We start from the raw sequence: 22,556 nt of genomic DNA, 5'->3' as shown, positions 1-22,556 counted from the left end.
CAGCACCATCATGGCAACACCAGAACTGCATATCGAGTTCTCAATACTCCTATCCAAGCACGATTTCGAGAATTACTCTTCCAACACCTTCAGACTTGATATCTAGTCGCTCTTGCACCCTCAAGTTACCGCCACTGATTCCTCCCACCACAGCAAGGAACTCATCCACCCCACCACCCACGCCGAAGTAAACCTTCTTCGCCGCTATCAAAGCCTGGCTTGAGAATCCTTCCTGCGCAGGCCGACGCAATAAAGCAAGCAATGTTTCCGAAAAGGCCTGCAGCGAGGCAGGAGAGTAGATGGTCTCGCTTGCGAGAATCAACGCATCGCTTCTACTCGATTCACCGGATGAAAACACCAAGTCCACGAATTCGGGCGACCAAGCGCCGGAGACGAATTCAACCGTAATCCCCCGCCTTTCCAGGTCTCTCTGGAAGCTCGCGACAAGCTCGGGACTAATGTCCAGTAATTCATCCTCAGTGTCCCCGTCTTCGGGCGATAGAGACTCGGTGGAGAGCGGCGTTCCCTGTGCCGAGACGATGTAGTTCCATGTCAGAAGGAGGTTCGGGAAAGTGACGAGACGGAGAACAGCGGAGTTGTAGTCCGCGAAAGTGAAGTGGGCCCTTCGTTGAGCACTGGGCTCCATTGATAGCAGCTGTGCAAACAGGGCTAAGGATGGCACGGCAGTGCCTGCCCCGAGCTACAAGTCATCGGAGCATTAGTATGAGCTCCTTGAGCTAGTGGGCCGTCCCAACCGTCCTTGCATTTACTCACCTCGATGAAATGCCGTTTGCCGGCAGTTTCCGTCATCGCATTCATCGCATTAGCGTCAAGAAGCAGTTTCGCCAGGTCCAAGGCACATTCCCACGTCTTAAAGCCGCCCTCGTAGAAGTTGGGCTTGATGTCGCCTTTCTCAAGCCCAGTGATCAGCTCATAGTTGTCTTCTCTGTCTTCGGCAGTGTCTTCTGCCATCAGCTGGGTTCGAATGTCGTAAACATCCCGGCGTGCGAGCGTCACTGGCTTCCCTGGGTTTCCATGCTGAGAAATAGGGATGGCAAGCTTGTTGTACGAGATTTGTGAGGGAAGCGAGGGAATCTGCAGCACGGTTACACCTTGACACATCTTGCATGAAGCCGATCCGGGATTTGAGAGCTTGCTTCCGACGAGGACTTACCCACTCTGACATATCATGACGCCTGGCTGGCACCAACTCGGGCAGTGTATCACTAATGCCTTGTCGGAAAGTGAAGCCTTCTTGACTGACATCGCCGGTATCATTTTCGTCAATATCAATATCATCCCCCGCAAAGCCAAAGCTGAATGTGGACGACATGATTGAGGCAATTCCACAATTTAGCCGCTAGCTTTACCTTCTACAGCTTTCTTTCACCACGGACTTGATCGCGCAAAACTGAAATATGCGATGTAGCAGTCTCCCAGTTACTTTCCGTCGAAATGAGGTGGGGTATCCTGTAACTTATAGATTGCACTGCTGGCGTACAAACGAGTTTGCGGTTCTTCAGCAACAGCGTGTAAGCTCAGAGAAACAGATTCTTTGAGCTATGGTACATAGGATGGCAGCTTTTACTGTGCCCGAGATGTTAGCAATATTACCACGCGTGGTCGACCTCCAGCCAGAAGAGGTCTTGATCCTCTAAATTTTTTTGCAGGCCAGGACAAAAAAAAAGATGACTAATCATTTTTTGTGACTTAACTATGGCCGACGATTTCCATACAAACAATGCAAGAACCAGAGTTCTCTTTTCACTCAAGACCTACGAACATTTTTTGTCGGGAGTTGGTTCAACGAGTATTTTCGAATATTCTATGCGATTGCAATACACTAAGTTCAAGTCTTGAGTACTACGCTTTCATAAGTACCTAGCCCAGAAACAGATATATTCATTATCAACCGTGTATGCTGCGCTCATAATTATTTCACAAGGAGATTCGTAATTCTAACCAAAGGGACGAGGTTCTATGCAAGCTCCTCACCATGCACAATGTTCCATGCCTTGCTTCGTCGATTAGTTTCCACCGAGTCTTCAATCGATGCGATTGATCTAGCCCTCTAATGGGTCTATCTTTTCTTGCAGTAAACAGTTCTCAATCCTCGACGACCATTCAATCAAGCGCTGCCGTTCTCAATGGGGCGGCTAGCAGCCACGGCTTTCTTGAGGGCCTGAAGGACATCAGCCGTTAGGTCTTCGGCATCTTCAACACCGCAAGAGATGCGAACGAGGTCGTCGTAAACACCGGCGATCTCACGATCGGCCTTGGGAATACCAGCATGGGTCATGGCTGCGGGAACCTCGCAAAGACTCTCAACGCCACCCAAGCTCTCCGCCAGGGTGAAGACCTTAGTGTACTTGCAGAACAAGTGGGCAGCCTGCTCTCCACCCTTGATACGGAAGCTCAGCATACCACCACCCATGCCTTGACGGTGCTGCTTGACAGCGATAGCGCGCTGCGGGTGAGACTCGATACCGGGGTAATTGACGGAAATGACATGGGGAGAGGCCTCAAGGGCCCTGGCGACGGCCGTGGCATTGGTGGTGGCCTCCCGCGCACGCAAGTGGAGAGTCTTCAGACCGCGGTGAGCGAGCCAGCAGTCGAAGGGCGACGGAACGGCACCGATGGCGTTCTGAAGGAAAGTAAGACGCTCTTTCAAGCTGTCCGAGTTGAACGCGGCAACACCCATGAGGACATCCTATTCCTAGTGTTAGCCGATAGGTCCTACTGATGGGGAATTCGAAGCCAAGCTTACCGAGTGACCGTTAATATACTTGGTGACGGAGTGCACAACAATGTCGGCACCATGATCCAGGGGGTTCTGAACATAGGGGCTCATAAAAGTGTTGTCGACGACCACAATGATGTTATATTTGTGCGCGATGGCAGCAACCTTCTCGATATCGACCAAACCGAGGGTAGGATTGGAAGGGGTCTCGATCCAGACCAGCTTGGTCTCGTTGGGGCGGATCAACTTTTCGACATTCTCCTCAATGCTGGGCGTGAATGTCACCTCAACTCCATGGGCAGATGCGACCTTGGTGAAATAGCGATGGGTACCGCCGTACACATCGGAGACGGAGACAATGTGCGAGCCCGCAGCGAGAGACTGCAGAATCACGGCAGTGGTGGCAGATCCGGAGGAAAAGGCCAGAGCATATTTACCGTGCTCAACGGCAGCGATAGCTTCTTCGAAGTTGTCTCTGGTTAATAGTCAGTGTCCGTCTAGTTTGGGAGGGACCCCAAGCTCACTGACCGGTTTGGGTTCGAACTGCGAGTGTACTCGTAAAGACCGACAGGGGAACCAACGCTGGTTTGTGCGAATGTAGTAGACAGAGAGATCTAGTTCTTTTGAGTTAGTAGTTGCATGATAACGAATTCCTGGCGAGGAGAACTGACCGGAGCAATGACAGCGCCGGTGGTAGGATCATGGGGAGCACCAGCATGCACGGCCAAAGTTCCGAAGCCGCGTGCCTGAGAGACGGAATCTCCGTTTTGAGCGACCATTATGACGAAATGGGGTTGGTTGAATGCGGAAAGAGGGTTTGAGAGATCAAAGAAACCAGGAGGAGGATTGGCTTCGATTATATAGTATGCTATGCTAGTGAGCCAATTTCACAAAGAAATGATGTGATTTCTCAACGTTGCCGTTTGCGATGGACACAGGACCAACAGGTTGACTTATATAGGAAGTAATAGACTGAATGAAGTTGGAGTGGTTTTTGTGCAGGCTGTAAGCACGAGAATGTAGAAAGACAGACAGATTTGTAATAAGAACAGAGAACCCCCTCGAAAGAAAGGACTACCTAATATAATTTTTGCCGGAATGCAAATGCGAACCTGCCAAGACTCCCAAGGGCGTAGAAAGGATCAAACTCCCTGCTGAAGAAGAAAAAAAAAATCCAAAGAAGAAAAAAAAAATGAACCAAATTCTCTTGGATGGACGAAGATGAGTTTCTTTTACGTTGCCGACTGGAGATCTTCCGGAAGTCGATAGGACGAAGCGGCGGGCAATTCCCCACTCCGCCTTCCATTCATTCTTCCATCCGTTCCACAATCGGATTATAGTACAAATAACTTGAGTAAGTTTCTCGACTGCCGCCACTAACCGCCCGCTGCCAGTCGGAGATGTCGGACGAGCGTCGGATCTTACCTAGTACTCTCCGTATACTACCTAACTTATAGTATCCTACTCAGTAATCTATGTACTGATGACTATGTACTCAGACATACCTCGATACTTGATACACACACTATAGATAGTCTCTCTCCGTCTTTCACCGCATGCTTATCAATATCGGTTCAACGCACCGCACGGACTCTTGCTGGTTTCCTTGTTATTCTTGCTTTTAGCGGTAATAATCATGATTCGCAGGAAATGACCAAACTAATATTATAATCATAAATAGGTACAAGGTAGGAAGGTATCTAAACATCGCCAGTAAAAATGAGGGCAGAAGGCACGGTGCTTGTGCTTGAATAACATCATAAGAACTCATCTTAGAGATCATTCACCCTCAGACAGAATAGCACAGAAGCAAAACACAGTCGCCATCTCTCCATTATTTACACAGGACGGTCCCAGACCGTAGCAGGCAAGAGAAACAGAGATAGATGGCAGGTTTCAATTCGTCCCGGTGGTTTCCAGTCATACATTCCGATTCCGTACATACATGAGGGGGGGAAAGAACTCTCTAGAACACCCTAAAAGAAAACCCCTATACATCGCAGAAAATGCCCAGCCCTAATGCGAACCCGTTTGCCGTTACTGTGAGGTGATTGCATGCCTTATACAGGTATTGTTCTATCGAGCGACCATCTGATTGGAGCCAGGGCCGCCTAGGATGCCAGCCGATTGATGTAAGGAGTTGGCAGGCCGGGAGGAGAGAGAAGGAGATGGCTCTCGTTTGGACGAGGCCGATTGAAAAAGGCCCAGGCGGGCCGACGGGGGAGAGTAAGCAGCATGCTGAGAGGTGCCTTGAGGGGAGCGGTGGTCAAAAGCGCTGTAGGAGGCGGGATGTGGTTTTCGCACGTCGAGCGGGGAGGAGCTTAGAGATCGAAATCCAGACCTCCGGTCTGCATCATAATCGGGGTTGACGAAATGGCCAAGATTTGGAGGAGCTTGTTCTTGATCGAAAGGGGTGTTATTGGCTGATGAATTTTCCGCGATGGTGGAGGCTGAGCCGTTGGGTGCGTGGATATTAACCACTCGTTTCTGAGCAGCAGGGGTAGTGTATGCAGGGGCCCGGGGATTCTCGTAAACTCGGTTCTGGGGTCTTTGTGAAAATGGTTGGTGTTGATGGACGGGATGTTGAGGGTTGGCCCATGGTGTCTGCTCCAAGAAAGCCTCCTCTGCTGATGTACGGAAGACGCTCGATGACATGGCTGGCATAGTTCCCCGGGGTAAGGTAGGTTGCTGTTGAGCAAGTGGGGGTTTTGTTTCGATAGATATCTGAGTATAAGGGCACGTTAGCAGGGGTTGCCGATGATTTGTAGCATGACTGGGATGACTTACGCCCATTTTCTCCAGGTCATCTTCCAGCTCGGAAGGTCGCGCCGCGGACAGCGAAGGCGCCGCAGGAAATCCAACGTACTTTGCGACTCCGGCCATGATCGAGACCTCTTGATTATACGCTGTTTGATGCGCGATTTGTTGTGAGCGACGCGTCGGGAAAGGAATATAATGCTGTGGACTGACGTCGTCCGTCTTGAATCGATCGTGCTGTATAGAGTAGAACTGTTTGCTGATCGCACTAGAATGCTTCTCGCGAATATCCCGAGTCCGCTGGAAATATGTGCTGTGTGCTTGCGCTCGTTCAGCCAAACTCTTATTTAGTAAAGCCTGTATTCGGTACTGGAATAGCGTGTGCTCATATTTGATCTTTGAGTCTCTGTAGCGGGCGAGGCAGTCGAGCTGCCGCAGGAATTCAGGGTGCGTTGGATTCGGACCATTCAACATTTCGAGTTCCCGATTCAGTTTGGAGATTCTCTCGTCGTATATTCTAACCAAGTTACATAGGTCAGTTATGAGGGGCCAGGTAAACCGGCGGTGGCAGCAACTTACTTGTCACGCAGCGTTGCGAATTCTCTTTCTAATACAGCTAATGAATCCATGGCAGCCATTCGTTTCGCTGCTAGGAGTGACATGTTAGCTATGTGTCCATGCATAACCGTAATAGAGCATGATCCGAAGACTTACACTCTTCTTCAATTTTAGCAGCAGCTTCACTGTCGTCCACATCTTCACCGCGCTCAGCGGTGTCGTCTTCCGCGAGATTGTCATCGACTTCCGCGCCCATGTCACCGAGGCCGTTATCCATATCGTCATCTGCATCTCTAGCTTTCCGTCCTTTCCGCTTGCCCTTCTTTGCCCTTTTACCTTTCGTGGGGACTGTATGCGAGGTTAACTCGGGCGTCTCATCTGCCGGTGTATCCTCTTCAATGGTTTTCGACGGGTCTTCCATGGGCTCGGGGCTTAATACGATATCGTCTGGAGGTGGGTCGCTCAAGTCACTCTTCATTGAGCCGCGACGTTTCTGTGACGGTAAGTCATCTTCGTCAATTTCGGTACCCAGCTCGTCGCCGGACTCCAAGCGCTTGCGTTTTTTGCCAGTGCCTTCTAATGATAGCGTTGAGCCCTCGCGCCCAGAAGTCTCATCTACCACGTCATTGATGCGGTTGATTCTGGCGCGAGGCTTGCTGGGTGAGTCGTCTGCAGCATGTTCTTCTTCATCTTCGACATCATCATACGTCGTCGACTGGGCCAATTTGCTGGGGCTTGGCTCATAAGCAGCTGCACTCACGACAATATTTGTTTTGGAACGGAAGTTTGGGGAGTCCTCGATGCGCTCTGTTTCCGCTTCCGAGTCATTTTCTGGGGCCACCCTCTCAGGCTTGGGAGACTCATAATCGGATGGTATATTTTCGGACACATCATCAATCTCACTAAGACTACTCGATCGGTCGTCACCCATTATCGAATCGTCTAGGAGAAGGCTCTGTTCCCCATTGGCGATGGTGGTGTCCACCCCAGGTGGCGCACCCACCGCCGCGGGCTCTGTACTCTCGGCGACTTCCATCTTCTTGCGCAGCAGTCACAATAATCAAGTGAGCGGGTGTAGGTGATTGAAGAAGTATTGAGGAGGCTAAGCTGAGATTTGTGGTCGGTAGCCTGGTGGGAGGGGGGGGGAGGGGGAAGAGGGATGCTGGGCGAGACGGTCAAAGCCGTAGACCTAAGGCCGGAAAAGCCAGAAAGTTAGACATATTATACACAGACATTTCGCCAAAGCAACAAGAAAAGTTCTATTCAGAACGACAGTCGATCAAGTTCAAAAGCAGGGTGGAGGAAGAGGGGAGCGACAGAGTCCCAAAGGCGGTGCGGAGATTTGATCACACCCCAGATAGAGCGAAAGTCACTCTCGCTCCCGGCTTGGGCTCTGAGAACTGCGCCGGCCCGACAAACAGGGCTCTGGGCTCTTGTTCAAGGGTCTGGGGCGCTGAATCTAGTGCGGTTGATCCAATACCGATCCTCCACTGGCTCGAAAAGCATTGGGAAACATACCGTTTAGCAATGCGCCGACAGTGAAATCCGTGGTGTTTCAGCTGCCGCGACCGAGCACGATTCCCTGAACCACCGCGGTCGCGGAGAAGGAACCAGGGAAGGTAGGCCTATCCACAAATTTCCAGAGCCCCGACCTTGCACTCAAGTATGTCTTCGGTCTATGGGAATGCGCAGACGAACTTCTAGTCAACGAGAAGCGAGAGGGACAATGAAGAGGCGGTTGTGGTGGGCGTCGACTTTCAGGAAGCGGGCAGGACGACAAGTGCAGCGTAACGGAAGTCTGAGCGGCATGGAAGAGAGAAGCGTAGTCGGCTGTACAAGGAGAACGGATGGAAGCAAAGGTAAGAGAGAGAGGAATGGAATGAAACAAGATTGGAAATTGAAATCACCAAGTCTGAAGCGCAGAATCGAGATGGCAGCTTGAATGGCGCGGGAGGAGGAGGGAGAAGAAGTGCGGCAGCGGCAGCAGCAGCAGCAGCAGCAGCAAGCAGCAGCAATCATCCTCACCACTCACTAATCAGAGCCGGCGTCACCCTGCTGTATTCCGCCCGTATTGAGTTCTGCCGGCTGTATATTCCTTTCGCCGGATGAGGGCTCACCGCCTGAAGTGGTTGGCTAGGGCATTCTCACTATAGTCTGGGGAGAACACCGAGCACGTTTTACACTGGCCAAAGTTGCGATACGATATCTAACATAGTTTCGAGGGGGTCAAAGCATCTCTTAGAGAATTAAGCTGACCTCGCTATCTGAGCATAGCTTCACGACATTAGTCTCCCACAGTTCTTTGAGGGGATTAGAGTGAGAGGAGAGAGCCGACTCCACGTGATCTGCCCCGGCTTTCCGTCGCCAAGACCGCCTCCAAAAAAAGCAAGAGAAAAAAAAGTTGGCTGAAGGAATACGGAAACAGAAACACCCGTCATAAGATTTGCAGCAACGAAAGCGAACCTGATCGCTGTCTCGTGTTCAAGTGGTGGACCATTCATCGTCAAAGGGTTTCCGATATCTCATAGGTTTTCGCCGTAATGGCCAAGACAGAAACATCTGTCTCCCTTCTGGGAACAACTGCCCCCATAGATCCTTCTTTGGCTTCCTTGTTCGCGACGAGTGTACGTTTCATGCTTTTTATCATGCCCAAGTGCCAATTGAGCTGACACTTTTCTACAACAGGCCGGTCCAGTCAAGACTCCGACAATAATCGCTCCGGCAGAAAAGCGCGCTACGAAAAATGAGCAAGATGACGAGAGCGAGGATGAGATCTCCGAGGCGGAAGACGAAGAAATGGAAGAGGCTCCAGAGGCCGAGAGTGATTCTGGAAGTATATCGGCGGTGAACGTCTCCGAGGCCTCTAGTCGGAAGCGGAAGAGGGCGCCGGCCGAAGAAGTCGAGGACTCGTACATGCGTCGCATAGAGAAGGAGCAGCAAAAGGAGGAACTCAGGCGTCGTGAAGAGAAGGCTAAGCGACAAAAGGTTACAGAGGGTGAAAACGAAGGCGAGGAGGAGCAGCCTAATGAAAGCGACGATGAAAGCGACAGCGAAGATGAAGAGGAGACTGCGGTGCCGAAGCATGAGAGTCTTACTGGAGCCGGTGAGAACGCGGAACTGGATAAGTCTAATCGCACTGTGTTCCTTGGCAATGTGTCGAACGAGGCTATCAAGTCTAAGTCTGCTAAGAAGACGCTTCTCAAACACCTTGGGTCTTTCCTCGACTCGCTTCCAGAATCCACAGGACCCCACAAAGTTGAATCAATCCGCTTCCGCTCAACAGCCTTCGCCAGCGGAGGCAAGGTACCAAAGCGAGCTGCATTCGCAAACAAGGAAGTTTTGGATGACACGACCCCGTGCACAAACGCATATGCTGTGTACTCAACGATGCAGGCTGCCCGAAAGGCCCCGGCTGCATTGAACGGCACCGTTGTCCTCGATCGCCATCTGCGTGTTGATAGCGTCGCGCATCCCGCTCAAATCGACAACAAGCGGTGTGTCTTCGTTGGCAACTTGGACTTCATTGATAATGAGACCAAACCTGATGATGAAAAGAGGAAAAAGCCGCGGGCCCCCGCAGATGTGGAAGAGGGTCTCTGGAGGGTGTTCAATGCCCACACCGGGGGGTCAAAGAAGGATAGTTCTGGCAAGGGCAGCGTTGAGTCGGTTCGAGTGGTCCGTGATTCTGCCACGCGTGTTGGCAAAGGGTTTGCCTATGTTCAGTTTTATGATCAAAACTGCGTGGAGGAAGCCCTCCTGCTGGAAGGAAAGCAATACCCCCCTATGCTCCCGCGCAAGCTCCGTGTGTCTCGAGCTAAGAAGATCATGAAGAAGCGCGATGATAGTGGCAGCAATCGAGGGAAGGCCCTTGCAGGCGCGGATAAGACACTTCAGGGTCGTGCTGGTAAACTCTTTGGCCGAGCCGGAGCATCCAAGGTCAAGGCTGCAGGAAGGACCTCCATCTCGCAGAACTCGTTGGTGTTTGAAGGTCAGCGAGCCACGGAAGGAGCATCACGCATCCGAGTCAAGGGGAAGAGTCGTGGATCGAAGGCTAAGCGCAACAGTCGGAGTAGCAAGCGCGCTGCAGCATACAAGGCTGGTGGTGGTAGGAAAGGCAAGTTGGACCAGTAGGAATAATCTTCCGTTCGTTGTATGGCGCGTTTCATGTATGTAATTTATCATCCCGGATGGACATAGGAGATTGCGAACTTGTGTAAAAGCACAACTGGGTGTGGGATTCAAGTCAAACCTATAAGGATCCTCATGATCTATGTTTGTCAGGGGCTGGTATAGGCCTACATGCTACAAAAGTGTGCTCGTTCCTAACTTTCGTGGTGCCGTTTGCCTCCAGGAACTCAAGACCAGTGACGTCATTGCGCGGGCGCATCCCTTATCGATTGTGAGCTGCTACTAATCCGTACCCAGACTCCACATTATAATATCCGGTCACTACCCCGTCTCAACTAGAAATCAGGATAACCTTTCCACATAAAATCAACTTCGCAAGTTTGACCTCTTTTGTGGGACAAACGCGACGTATCCCCGCTCTTGTCGTCTGGCACGCGTGAGGTGCAGTAGGAATATTCAAGCGCCTCACAAGCAAATGCCCGAGACGCTTCAAGCCCTATTGTTCGTCTTTGAATAGAAGTGGATCAGCCTGGCATTCACTCACGGCCAGCAGTCCGATGCGCTTCTAGGTTCGATGAGACATAGCTTCGTACCTAACAGATTCACCCTCGCAACCGATTCGCTTATCATACTGCAGTCAGTTGCTTGATATCAAGCGACTTATATTACCCACAATGATGCTTCCGTTCGTCCATCGACTTCGAGGGATTCGAAGACCTCCGAACCCCTCGGGTAACGACAACGAGACCGGCGCTTCATCGGAGGAAGAGGCCAAGGCATTCGATAACGATGCATACTACCCTAGCTGCTACGACGTGTTGAAGGTCCGATACCTGCTGCAGCATATCTGGAAATGGAAGAGAGACTCGGAGGAGCTGTTTCCTTGTGAGCTTGTGGACATGATCGTGGATGCAGCCGAATACTGGGCAACCAGCGAGTCTAGCCTGGAAGGAGAGACGATTATCCGAAAGGATCAGGACCAGGTGCTGTTAACAACCGTGCCACTGTGCTATGCTGTGGAGGTATGTCCTTACCGTCCCAAGTGACACCGGTCTCGCATCCAGTCGAATAATGGAAGCTACAACAATGATTCAAACCTACCGGAACTGATGAAAACGCATAGACATTAAGTTCCGACTCTCCCCAGGTGCTTCCCCATCGAACCGCTCACCCTTGCCGCAAGATCATGTTTACCATCTCAGCCCATGACCAGGGATGGGGTGGCGGTGCCCGCAATAAAGGTCCGTACGACGGGTCTTTTACATGGTTCGACACCCAGATTATTCACTCGGCCCAGAAGCCGCCTCCACCAAATGAAGCGCCGAGTCAGGAGCAGCAGCCGGTTCACTTCGAATCGGGCGACCCTCTTCTACTCCCGAGCCCTCATAAGCTACAGTCAAACCGAACGGCGGACAAGAATACCCAGCTACATCGTATCACTTGGCATTATCTGGATAACATCCCCAGCGACTCCAGTGAAGCAGAAGACATCGAAAACAGCCAGGGTCGTGGGCGTGCAACCTTAGATGGTAGTCAAGTTCGTGCCTTAGAAGTGGGTGATGCCATCCAGATCTGGGGGAGAGCTCGATTTGGGGGATGGATCAATCATGTTGAGCGGGTGATGGTGCGTGTATTCTGGGCTGTGTGATTAGGCCGGAACGAGCTTTTCGTTCCAGTTAAGGTGGCTTGATAAGGGCCAGTCTCGGACGGTAAATGATAGTCATAAACTAGCACGGCAACATCAGCATGGATCAATCGCATAGTTAAGTAGCCAGCAAATAATCATCGTGTATAAATTTTAGGCTCAAAGATGATTGCTGTGAGTAGGAAGAGCATTCTCAGCTACATGATCATTTAGTGCCAGGCAGCTACGGAGTAGCATACCCCGGATTTCCGCCGGCGGTCGTGGCGCTGACGCGGGGGCTAGAAGGTTAACAAGTTACGGAGTACAGTACTAGTGGCGGCCTGCCAAATCAGGCACGAGGGATGATCACCTCATTCCTATACAAAATCACGCAATTCTGCCGAGCGTCCCATTCTGTTAAGTCTCACCTGAATATAAGGTCGCGATCTTCCTCAAGGCCAGCAACGTTGGTTGCTTTTACTCTTGTTGGTACACAAAGTTTGCAAATGTGAGACGATCAATCGATCTAGGGAGGGTTCATGCTGCCTTTCCCTGAACACTAATACTATTTACTATTTCACTCTCAGCATTCCCGTGTGTACAGAATGGATACCAGAATACGCCATGACAGCAGCCGACGGAAAGCGAAGCAGCAATTCCGGTGGGGCAGGCCGCGTTGGTTGCGCAACGTCCTCAACCATTGATCAGTTGACTGACTCCCAAACTCCCAAACAAGGAGCTGCACTGGCTCACTGCAGGAGCCGGTAAGCGGACTGTTCATCACCGCCTGAACTGTCTGGACGGTGTGTGATGCGTGATCTCGCCCGAGAGTTGACGCAGACACCGTCGACACCGTCGACGCCTGCCGTCGGTCTCTTCGGGCACCCTGCGTGGTCAATCGCCGATTGACCTCATTCGCCGACTGAGCAACCCTCAACAACAGCCCTCCTCAGGCTTGCTAAGGTATCTGTGTATCTTTCCAGAGTGACCATGATGAGTCTTATTTGTCTATCCCCGAAGGGGTTCTGTTTTGATCATTTCGCCGAGAAATACTCCGGCAATCCTCTTCAATCGCCCTGAGCGTTTACCTTAAATTGCTCATTCGCCCTCTCCTCTGAAGATATTCAGCTTGCTCTTCGGATACTACATACTGTGGGTTTTCTCCATAGTGGACACTTGGAGCTTTGATACGGTATCTCGTTGCCTGAGAGACTCTACAGTCAGAAACCGTCCTCAGAATGGCACAGCCTCAGAGATGTGCCGCGGTTGTGGTGGGAGCTGGTCCTGCTGGTTTGGCAGTCGTTGGAAGTTTACTAGAAAAGCGGCTTGGTGGCAAGATAGCCTGGGTTGATCCGTACTTTCAAGGAGGGCGAGTCAATCGGAAGTATCGCGAAGTTCCCAGGTGAGTGTATCCGGATCAGGCTCTCTAATTACGATCGAAACTGTGGCCCGGGAGCATCCTCGCTGACACCACAGCATCAGCAACACCAAGGTGTCGTTTTTCCAAGCTTATGCTACCGCCGTTCAACCCTTCAGATCCGTTATTGCCGATACCCGCATGCCTAATCCTTTTACGACTATGGCCAAGCTTGACCAGGATAAGACCTGTCATCTACATCATGCTGCGGATGTGGTCTGTGCGCTCACCGACGGACTCACGAAGATGGACAATGTTCTGCCATGCCGGGGTACAGTCACAGCTGCCAATCTTTCCGAGCAGGTCAGTTCGCGCTGTTCTCCTGGTAAAGCTTCTCTCATAATGCTAACTTTGTGTGTGTAGACATCCGATTGGACAGTTCGAATCAAATTTCAAGATTCCCAAGACGAGATTGATGTGATGACACCCCGACTCGTTCTCTGCACGGGGTCATCCCCCACGGAAGTCTCGATCCCTATTACCGGGCACCACATCGAAAGGCTGGACCTTGATCTTGTGCTGAAGCCTAGTGAACTAATCACACATCTTCCCCACAACAAGCCCTTGGAAATTGCCGTGGTAGGAGCCTCTCACAGTGCAATTCTAGCCCTACTCAACCTGGCAGACTTGGCACGCAGCTCCCATCCTGAACTCCGCATCAAATGGTTCACGCGACATCCGCTGCGTTACGCGGAGTTTATGGATGGCTGGATCCTCCGAGATAATACTGGACTCAAGGGTCATGCTGCTGATTTCGCTCGCCAGCAGTTGGAGGATGACAAACTACCCCAGTCCGACGCCGGCCGCTTCATCACGAAGGTAGACTGCGGGGGTGGCCAGGAATCAGCCCAATACCAGCGGGTCCTGCCATCATGCACCCATATAGTTCAAGCCGTGGGCTTTACGCGAGACCCACTCCCAGAGCTATCGGTCAATGGCCGTCCATTGGAGCCTGACTTTGACTCGGTCTCAGGTGGCTTTTATGATCCCGATGGGCGCATTGTCCGAGGCCTTTATGGGGCTGGTATCGCATTCCCGGAGCGGGTGGTTGATCCATATGGCAATGTTGAACATGCCGTCGGGTTCTTCAAGTTTATGAAATACGTCAAACGGGTGACCCCGCTGTGGGCAGCTTCGTAGATGGATGGCTCATGGTTTTTTCAATCCACTAGCGTGTTTGTCCACCCTCAATGCCCGGTTCGATGGCTGTCGCCTCTGGTAGGTTCGCAGCTTGGCATTGATGGTCTTATCTAGGCTCGTAATGAATAATGTGATGATATTTGCTGCGCCAAAGATTTTTCAAATTAATTCCACTGGCCACTGTCCGCGGGTTAGTGGCTCGCCTCATCTCTGAGATGTGAATAAAGCTTGCCCTGTTGAAGATATTCCCAAGGCTTGTTTCCGTACTCCCGAGCAGCTGGCCCTTAGGTCGGCATCCCATGCTCGCATAGAAATTCTATCTCAGCATCAATCACAATCTCTTCAGGTAAACCATGTTTATGATATATTGGTCCTCTTCAGTGAATGATCAGCCTATTGAACCCTAAAGCAGCAGTTTCAGCAACCATGTATGCCAGGAAGTCGGACCAAAACATCGACGTACAACAGTATGAAGTTGATATATCGCGCCTGCGCCAAATCAACATAGCCTATTATGTTCCTGCCTGAAAGCAACTTTTGAGACACCTAGCCAGAAAGAGAAGCCCCCCTCCCCTCCTAAAATTACACACGCCCACATCACTTTGATGACTCACTTGATCAGATTTTCCCCAAATCGATTTCTGTAGCCAAACAAACATATACGCCAGGAATGAACACGACCAGGAGATGGTAACTCTACAATAGAAAGAACGAAAGAAAGAAAGAAAAAGGATCCATTCGATCACCACCAAGATATGGGTCCCAAGCCGGCCATTTGCATCGAACCCTGCCTAGCCGTTAGTATCTGATAATCCATCCCCCACGAGGCACACAGATTTAAATCGATGGGAGTCAAAAGTGAAACGTACAATGATTGAATATGGTGGTTTCCGTTCGATCACGGCGGCGCCATCGCCTAGATCGGGGGCGTTGGGGATCTGATCATGCCACTCCTCCATCTCCACGCGGAAACGGACGACCTCTCCGACATCGAAATAAAATGTCGAGCCGTCTTCATTCTCCCAGATCCAGACTTGGTCTGCGTAGTCGCTATTTGTCCTTTACGTTAGTATGTGGTGGGAGGTGGGGATGTTACTAGAGAGAGGATGGGGGCTGGGTATTAGGGAAGCAGAAGGCAAGGGGGGAGGACTTACAATCTGGCTCCGTCGAGGAGGAGATCGGGAGGGACGAGGATATCGTTGAAGAATTCTACACCGACTAGAAGGAAGAAAAGCCCATGTGTCAGAAGTGGAAATGGGCCGTCAAGGCGAAGAGCATGGGCTATAGTCGAAAGGAGGCGGAGAGGGAGGGGGGAAAGCCCACTTTTGATGCCGTGTTCAGTAGCACTCGAGATCTTTCCGAGCATGATCTCTCCCTTGAAGGGACGGAAGACGATGAGTCGGAATTTTACTGCCATCCGAGGTCAGAAAGGGAGCTTCTGCATGTTGAGGAAGAGGAGCCTTTACCGTTCACATTGACGAGTCCGGTTCCATGGCCGATAAGACCGTCCGAGGACTCGAGCAGGTCATAGAACCCAATGCACAGGCCGATTTTTTGGATCACCTGTCCCATGAGGTTTGAGTTCATGTAGCATATATGCTTTGGACACTCGAGGGACGGGGTAGGGGTTGGCAAGGGTGAACTTACTTTATTGGCATACTTCTCGTTGATATTATCTTCGAGGGCCACAGCGCTGTACTTCGAGAAATCCTCGGGGGAGATCTGGATGAGATCGGAGACAGTGGTCTGTGAAAACCCGGTCAGTCGATGTTACATTTAGGTCAAGCACAGTTACTGCAGCTAAGGAGAGCATATGGGTTTCAAGGAGACTGACAAGGATGAACATGCTGGGCGAGGATGCGCACACGGCGTGTTGGTGACGGAGCCCGGGAATTTTTTTTTCTTTCGTCCCAATCGAGTAATAATTTAGGTAGGGATACAAGACACGAGAACAAGTCAGAACCTCAGAGGATGATGGGACACAGTTCCATATCCCGTTTTTGCAGGTCGTTATCAGATTCTTCTCATGAAACTAAACAGATTCACCCCTCCGACGCCATGTCAGGGCATGTAAAGATCACGACTCAAACAATATCCGATTGATTAGCTGCATGCGATAAGATGCAATTCCCACCATTGGCAGGCGGCAGATCGGCCTGAATTTTCTGCCTGAGGGCAAACCGCCGCCTCCTCCGGGGCCGAGATTCTATCACGTGACTCATTTGCAACTTGAAGCGTCCTTCGGAACGGAAGAATCTCGGCGGCAGTTGCAGCGAAAGGTCCCATCCGCCGTCGCCTCCCATTTTGTTATAAGAAGTAGCGCCGAGCTCGACCTCGCCGCCGCTCTTAGATCCGAGAAAAAGAGAATGGCGTGCATGCTGGCTGTCTCTATCACCTTTGGAAGATCGATCGAGGCCTTCTCACCATGAACAACAATCCTCAGGGGTTCTCTTTTCCTCCGCCTCCCCCTCCTCCCCCTTCCTCCCAGCAACAGCACCCGCACCAGCACCAGCCGCACCAGCCGCCACACCAGCAGCACCCGCATCCGCAACAGCAACACCACCATGGACACAACGCTGCTCCCTATGCAGCACAGTACAATCCGGGCTATGACGGTCAACAACGCGGCGGGCGCGCCCCCGGTGCACACCATCGAGGTCGGGGGAGAGGAGGCTACGGAAACCATCACCGTGGCGGCGGTGGAGGGGGTGGACGTGGCGGCAGCCATTACATGGCACCCGATATGAATGCCAATCGGGGATATTCGCCTGCGACTGTCGCGGCCACCGGTTCTGGGTCTGTCGGCGGCTACACACCGATGAATTACGCGGGATACACGCCTCAGCCTCTCGCTCCCACTCCACGAGCAACTCCGACTCCCCAGTTCGCGCCTACGCGGTCGCCCAATTTCCAGCATCGTACTACAGCTGCACCATCCTTCAACCCGCCCCAATCGTACGTCCCAGCGCCCGGAGCACACGTTCCTACTCCGTCTCAAACCCAACAGAACTACCCTGTGGCCGCTGCACAACCTGCTCCTACATACCCTCCCACCGTACCTTCTCACAACCATGCTGCGCAAACGGTCCAGCCCCCACTCATGGGACCGCCTATGCGCTGGGGATTTGACAATTTGGGATCGACGGGAGGCTTTTCCGGAGGGCAACGCGGGCACCAGCGAGGTGGACGCGCCTTCAACCACAACCATCACAATGTCCAACCAGATAAGCAAAGGAACCACGGCAATAAACGGGACCATAAGTCGGCTTTTGGGCGCTCACCTCAGACAAGTGTGCCTCGAGTTGCGGCACCACCACCGGTCCCTAGTTTTGGAAACCCTCTGCTGCCCTCCAAACCACCTCCAACGGCTGACGCCGCTCGAAAGCCAAAGAAGAAGAAGAGAAAGCATAACCAACTTGGTTTGACGCCGAAAACGGAAGAGCATGAGTCTAGTGAAGAGGAAGACGACGTGGATGAGGAGGCACGGCTGGCCGCCGAAAGAGGAACTGGGGCAGTGAGCGCTTCTGCGCCTCTGCAATTTACCTACAGGGGACGGACTTCGACGTTACAGTCGCCTGAGGACATCAAAGCGTGGATCGAAGAACGGAAGAAGCGCTTTCCAACCCAGGCGAGAGTCGAAGAGAAGAAGAAAGCCATGGAGGAGACTAAGAAGGCCCGAGAGGCGTTGCGGCAGAGGAGGTTGCAGCGACAGGAGCAGAAAGCCCCGCAGAAGGATTCAAAGAACCAGAAAGGGCGCGAGCAGCAGGGCCAAAAGGACGGGCAGAAGGATCCTAATGATCCTGTCGATATTGCTGCGAAGGCCAAGCTCAAAGCGGACAAGCTGCGGCGAAAATTGATTAGAGAAGAAAAGCGGGTCGCTAAAGCTGAAGCCGATGCTGAGAGGGCCCGTATGAAGGTGGAGGAACTCCAAAAGAGTTCAACAAGCACATCCGCCGATCAGGCTCAGCCTGTTGCCCCAAGAGAAACTGCCCCGGATCTTCTGATCAAGCCACCCGAGCCCACTACGCTACCAGCGGGTGCCCCAGCTGCGGAGCAGGTTCCTGCAAATGATGCAAACGCACAGGTTGCGGGAATTCAGGTCGACGACGGAGCCAGCGTATCGTCCCTAGACGACTCTGATAGCAGTGACTGGACATCTTCCAGCGGATCTGAATCATCTTCTGAGGGTTCTGATGAGAGCGACGATGATGCTGCACCTGAGGAAGCCACATCCAAACGCGAAGGGCCGGAGCGAGTGCCACCCCCGGCTCGCGAACCGAAGAAGAAGGTATGCCGGCATTTTGCCCGTAATGGTCGTTGTTTGAATGGGAATCGGTGCAAGTTCTCGCATGAACAGCCCGAGCGAGGAGCCAAAACAAAACACGCGGAGCAAAAGGGACGAAAGGGACTTCTTCAAGCGGTAAGTGTTCTTTGTCGGGCTCCCAAGTCCCGCACATCCCAACTAACAGGCACAATCATCAGCTTTTGGATCGTCAAAAAACCGAGGATGACCGTAAGGTGATGGAGGCAATTGTTTGGCTTGGAGAGAACGGCATGCTCGATACACCGAAGGAGCCAGATGACAGCAACGGCGCGACATCTCTAGCCGAGGAGGTAAAAGCTGCGCCCGGAAATGAGGAGCGCCAGGAGGATGAGGAGGTGGCAGTGGTGTCCGCGAGTACAGCTCCCGGACAGGGGGCCGATGCCGTTGCTACTCTCACGACGGCATAGATGAAGATGACTGCATGACTTATAGTTAGACGTTATTTCCAGCGCCATTGCAGCGGTAATGCGATATACATACATTCATACACACTTCTCATGTTTACTATACAAAAAACAATTGGTAGACCACACTTGCTATGCCCGGTACGGGGGAGCATGACGCCCGACACCATCCCGCCAAGTCCAGCAGCTGCTCTTCGCGGGTTTTCCCCACTGAGTCGGCTAGATCTTCTTAACGGAGCACCCTCCGGGCTCTTCGCTAGTAGGTTGGAGTTGCCCTACCGTACATCCTCCATACTGTACCTGTCCTTGCAATGACTGACCCACTCGGACACTCCGAACTGCGCGCCCGCGGTGGTGGGAAATGGAAAAGGACGAAGGTAGATTCTCTCTTCTCCTATCCCTCCGCTCCCGAAAATAGCCATGTGGCTTTCCTGGGTAAAGGCTATACGGAGTCCTCCTTTGTATGCCTTCGTACTTGCAAGCTCGATACGAGATGCGATGCTCGGACGCATAAGACCTGTCTGTGTCTGTTGGGATGGTTGTCATTGTCAGTGCCCAGTGGGCGAGGAGACCTGCTTTTTTGGCGGGAGAGCGTCCCGGAAAAGGGAGGGAAAGCGGATCAGACGTCGCGGGCGTTGAGCACGGAGGGAGGGGGGCCCTCCTTTCAGGAAGGGAGTTACTTCGGATATCATCATCATCATCATCATCATCATCATCATCATCATCATCATCATCATCATCATCATCATCTGCCTTTTTAATGAGAGGAGACTGGTGCGGGCAGGCAAGTTGGTTAGTTTGGTACGAGCGTTAAAAAGACGGGCGGGCACTCGGGAGGTGGGATTCGTGCAGACGATCCTTTACCAATTTCGGGTGCGATGGAAGTGGACGGGAGGGACGGGCGAATCGTTGCTGGAGCTGCCAGGTGGCTGATCTACCTTTGCAATGCGACTCATCTTGAGGAGCCCAGGATTGTACAGTACTACCTACAGGACTCCCTGACTGTAGACTGTCTGCAACCTACTATCGAGCTGAGGTCGAAAGTAAGTCAGGTCAACCTAACGCATTGCGATGAGATGGGATCAGAGTCTCGATCATGTCTCACTCTTAATCGAGGGCTGTCGAGGGCCAGGCTTCTTAGGTTAGACTGCTTTGACCCTTTTTTTTAATATATCGATGACAAGATCGGCTATGGTTCAGATATTTCTACTCGGTATGTAAGATAAGATACCCTACTGAAGTTGACATCCATCACCATTCGCTCAAAATAAGTCACAGCCATGTGTGTGCAACCAATGCGAACCACGGAAGCATCATGGAAGGCCACATTCCAGCCAGTCCACCACTGCACCTGGCAGCTGAGATGGCGATTTCAGTTCGGAAATTCCGCCCGAGCACCCTTAGAACCCTCCGAACCAGCGTTGATTCCGTACCCTTGCCGGTCACGGTACCGTATCGTACCCAAAAGTAAGGTACCAGGCACCGCCCAATGGGATGGGGACGGTGGGCAAGCGGCTACTAACTAACAAACCTTGCGCGTGGAGTGGAGACTCACCGAGGGTTCCAAAAAATCAAAATGATGTTTTTTAATCTTACATCCACTACGTAAACTGATCAAATCAACGGTGACTTAACGACGAGGGGTCCACTCCTCCTAGTGTCCAGACTCTAGACTCGAGACTCACTCACTCTACGGGACGGAATAGGGTCCATTGCTGAGAAAGCAGACTTGGTAGGACAGAACCACAACAATCTCAGTCTAGATCCCAATCTTCTGACTGAGGGGGTTCTATCAACATTTTCCTTCATGAATCTACATACTGTATCGTACGGATAGTGAGTCGTGATTCCGTGGTAGCTCAGGGTTTTCTTAGTACTATTCTTAGGGGGAGTATCTAAGCTCAATAGGGACAAGAGAACTGCAACAAACCATGGCGGACTCTCGATCTATTGATGATTTGACTTTCCACTTTCATCGCCACGGACCGGAGGGGGGCAAAGACTGGGGACTTGGGGACTCATGGAGACTTGAGGACACCCAATGCAGGCTAGTTTTGTAGGAGGTGGTCCGGTACGCTAAAATCAGGTCGACAAACACAGTCCCAAACTACTCGTGCTTTGCCTGGCTGTCAATTGCTTTGCTGCGTTGATCGGATCTGTTTATTAGTCCTTGGCCTTTCTCTCTCTCCTCCTTTTCCTTCCTTTCTTTTCTTTCTTCCTTTTCTCTCCCTTCCTTCCTTCCTTCCCTTCTTGTGCGACAGCCAAGTTCTTGCTTCCCTCCTCCGTTCATCAGCTCGTGTCTACTACTCACCCGGTTCACTCTTTTCTGACCGTCTGACTCCCAAGTCGCATCTCACTCACTTTCACTCTTTATCCCCCAATTCCTCCCATCTCATCCTTCGGACTTGCATCGATAAAATATCCCTTTCGGATTATATCAGATTCCATTGTCTATCTTAATCCCTCGCCCGTATACACTTATCAAGATGCGTTCTATGCTCTGCCTTGCGCTCGGCGCCATTGCTACTCTCGCCAATGCGGCCAGCAACCCCTTCAACGTTCCCGAGGGTGGCTACACCTTCACGGCCGGATCCCCGACTACTCTGACTTGGGATGCCAACTCCAATGGAACCGTCAGCCTGAGACTCCAGTGGGGCGCCGTCTTCACCACCTCCGACGGTGACAGCCTTGCCGGTGAGTATTTGCGGCCGCACCAATCGTTTACTATCAAGTACTGACTCCCTGTAGCGGGCATTGCCAACTCCGGTAGCTTTACCTGGACTCCTTCCGCCAGCCTGGTCAGCAGATCCGATTACGCGATCGAGATCATCAATGATGAGGACACGGATGACATCAACTACACTCCCCGCTTCTCCGTCGCCGGTGTCACCGGCGTTGTGTCCACCTCGACGGTCAAGTCGACGACTTCCAGCTCCTCGACCACTTCCTCTTCTTCCAGCGAGAAGACCACTGGCACCGCCACCACTCTGTCGACTGTGACCAGCACTGGCGCCGTCTCTTCTACTTCTTCGGGTTCTAACTCCACCGCTGCGACTGCCTCCAAGACTTCCACCGCGTCTTCTTCCTCTGGCTCGTCCAGCACTTCGGGCACCACCTCTGCCACTGCCTCTAGCACCTTTGCCCCCGCCAACGCCGGCGTGGTCAACCGGGCGTCCACTGGCATGCTTGCGTTGATTGTTGCCGCTATCGCTCTGGTCTAGAGGGCGGCCGAGAACGAGAACCATTATCGATCATGGTTGACTTATACATTACTCTTTTTCGCTTCTAGTACATAGTTTTTGAGCGCCTTCTTTCACGCTTCGACCATCTTCACTTCTCACACCCCTGTTTTTCTACCTCACAACTTTTCCTCCACTGCACGATGTCATTGTCAAGCAATTCTCGAGTCAGCGAACCTCTCTTAATATGGGACGATGCTGTGGTATTTTCATTTTACAATTATC

The 22,556-nt window shown here is 52.0% G+C and overlaps 10 protein-coding genes across 10 annotated transcripts; 5 read left to right on the top strand and 5 right to left on the bottom strand.

The window, feature by feature from the left end:
• Positions 1-49: 49 nt before the first annotated feature.
• Positions 50-1,333, bottom strand: BO66DRAFT_372703 (protein-histidine N-methyltransferase; the record flags this gene model as incomplete). Its single annotated transcript, XM_025645508.1, has 3 exons — positions 50-700; positions 775-1,095; positions 1,175-1,333. The coding sequence occupies 3 exons, from the start codon at positions 1,331-1,333 to the stop codon at positions 50-52; spliced, it is 1,131 nt and encodes a 376-aa protein (XP_025504663.1).
• A 554-nt stretch (positions 1,334-1,887) lies between these two features.
• On the bottom strand, positions 1,888-3,990 carry BO66DRAFT_391285 (cystathionine gamma-lyase CYS3). The gene is made up of 4 exons (XM_025647222.1): positions 3,412-3,990; positions 3,269-3,354; positions 2,768-3,215; positions 1,888-2,710 (listed from the first exon to the last, which is right to left on the bottom strand). The coding sequence occupies exons 1-4, from the start codon at positions 3,517-3,519 to the stop codon at positions 2,129-2,131; spliced, it is 1,224 nt and encodes a 407-aa protein (XP_025504662.1). The 5' UTR covers positions 3,520-3,990; the 3' UTR covers positions 1,888-2,128.
• A 431-nt stretch (positions 3,991-4,421) lies between these two features.
• Positions 4,422-7,376, bottom strand: BO66DRAFT_348211 (uncharacterized protein). Its single transcript, XM_025644642.1, has 4 exons — positions 6,212-7,376; positions 6,077-6,146; positions 5,528-6,014; positions 4,422-5,464 (listed from the first exon to the last, which is right to left on the bottom strand). Exons 1-4 carry the CDS (start codon positions 7,089-7,091, stop codon positions 4,817-4,819), a joined length of 2,085 nt encoding a protein of 694 aa, XP_025504661.1. The 5' UTR covers positions 7,092-7,376; the 3' UTR covers positions 4,422-4,816.
• Positions 7,377-8,253: 877 nt separating this feature from the next.
• Positions 8,254-8,691, bottom strand: BO66DRAFT_73144 (uncharacterized protein). Its single transcript, XM_025653541.1, has one exon. It carries the CDS (start codon positions 8,554-8,556, stop codon positions 8,332-8,334), a length of 225 nt encoding a protein of 74 aa, XP_025504660.1. The 5' UTR covers positions 8,557-8,691; the 3' UTR covers positions 8,254-8,331.
• nop12 (rRNA-processing protein NOP12) lies at positions 8,471-10,342 on the top strand. Its single transcript, XM_025652820.1, has 2 exons — positions 8,471-8,679; positions 8,741-10,342. The coding sequence occupies exons 1-2, from the start codon at positions 8,596-8,598 to the stop codon at positions 10,184-10,186; spliced, it is 1,530 nt and encodes a 509-aa protein (XP_025504659.1). The 5' UTR covers positions 8,471-8,595; the 3' UTR covers positions 10,187-10,342.
• A 166-nt stretch (positions 10,343-10,508) lies between these two features.
• BO66DRAFT_391281 (uncharacterized protein) lies at positions 10,509-11,963 on the top strand. The gene is made up of 2 exons (XM_025647221.1): positions 10,509-11,205; positions 11,307-11,963. The coding sequence occupies exons 1-2, from the start codon at positions 10,858-10,860 to the stop codon at positions 11,829-11,831; spliced, it is 873 nt and encodes a 290-aa protein (XP_025504658.1). The 5' UTR covers positions 10,509-10,857; the 3' UTR covers positions 11,832-11,963.
• Positions 11,964-13,045: 1,082 nt separating this feature from the next.
• BO66DRAFT_437788 (uncharacterized protein) lies at positions 13,046-14,364 on the top strand (the record flags this gene model as incomplete). The annotated part of the gene is made up of 3 exons (XM_025651017.1): positions 13,046-13,209; positions 13,284-13,527; positions 13,588-14,364. The coding sequence occupies 3 exons, from the start codon at positions 13,046-13,048 to the stop codon at positions 14,362-14,364; spliced, it is 1,185 nt and encodes a 394-aa protein (XP_025504657.1).
• A 453-nt stretch (positions 14,365-14,817) lies between these two features.
• Positions 14,818-16,453, bottom strand: BO66DRAFT_391279 (DNA-directed RNA polymerase III subunit RPC25). The gene is made up of 7 exons (XM_025647220.1): positions 16,199-16,453; positions 16,012-16,110; positions 15,831-15,927; positions 15,688-15,774; positions 15,519-15,582; positions 15,234-15,414; positions 14,818-15,151 (listed from the first exon to the last, which is right to left on the bottom strand). Exons 1-7 carry the CDS (start codon positions 16,208-16,210, stop codon positions 15,107-15,109), a joined length of 585 nt encoding a protein of 194 aa, XP_025504656.1. The 5' UTR covers positions 16,211-16,453; the 3' UTR covers positions 14,818-15,106.
• A 233-nt stretch (positions 16,454-16,686) lies between these two features.
• On the top strand, positions 16,687-19,165 carry BO66DRAFT_391278 (CCCH zinc finger protein; the record flags this gene model as incomplete). Its single annotated transcript, XM_025647219.1, has 1 exon — positions 16,687-19,165. A coding segment is annotated over exon 1 (2,092 nt), but the record flags the coding sequence as incomplete, so codon positions are not given.
• Positions 19,166-21,465: 2,300 nt separating this feature from the next.
• On the top strand, positions 21,466-22,439 carry BO66DRAFT_73023 (GPI anchored serine-threonine rich family protein). The gene is made up of 2 exons (XM_025653540.1): positions 21,466-21,786; positions 21,841-22,439. Exons 1-2 carry the CDS (start codon positions 21,579-21,581, stop codon positions 22,311-22,313), a joined length of 681 nt encoding a protein of 226 aa, XP_025504654.1. The 5' UTR covers positions 21,466-21,578; the 3' UTR covers positions 22,314-22,439.
• The last annotated feature ends 117 nt before the right edge of the window (positions 22,440-22,556 follow it).

The sequence above is a fragment of the Aspergillus aculeatinus genome (genome assembly GCF_003184765.1).
Source record: "Aspergillus aculeatinus CBS 121060 unplaced genomic scaffold BO66scaffold_20, whole genome shotgun sequence".
Lineage (NCBI taxonomy): Eukaryota > Fungi > Ascomycota > Eurotiomycetes > Eurotiales > Aspergillaceae > Aspergillus > Aspergillus aculeatinus.
Note: the sequence above shows the minus strand (reverse complement) of the source record. Positions and strands in the feature narration are given on the sequence as shown.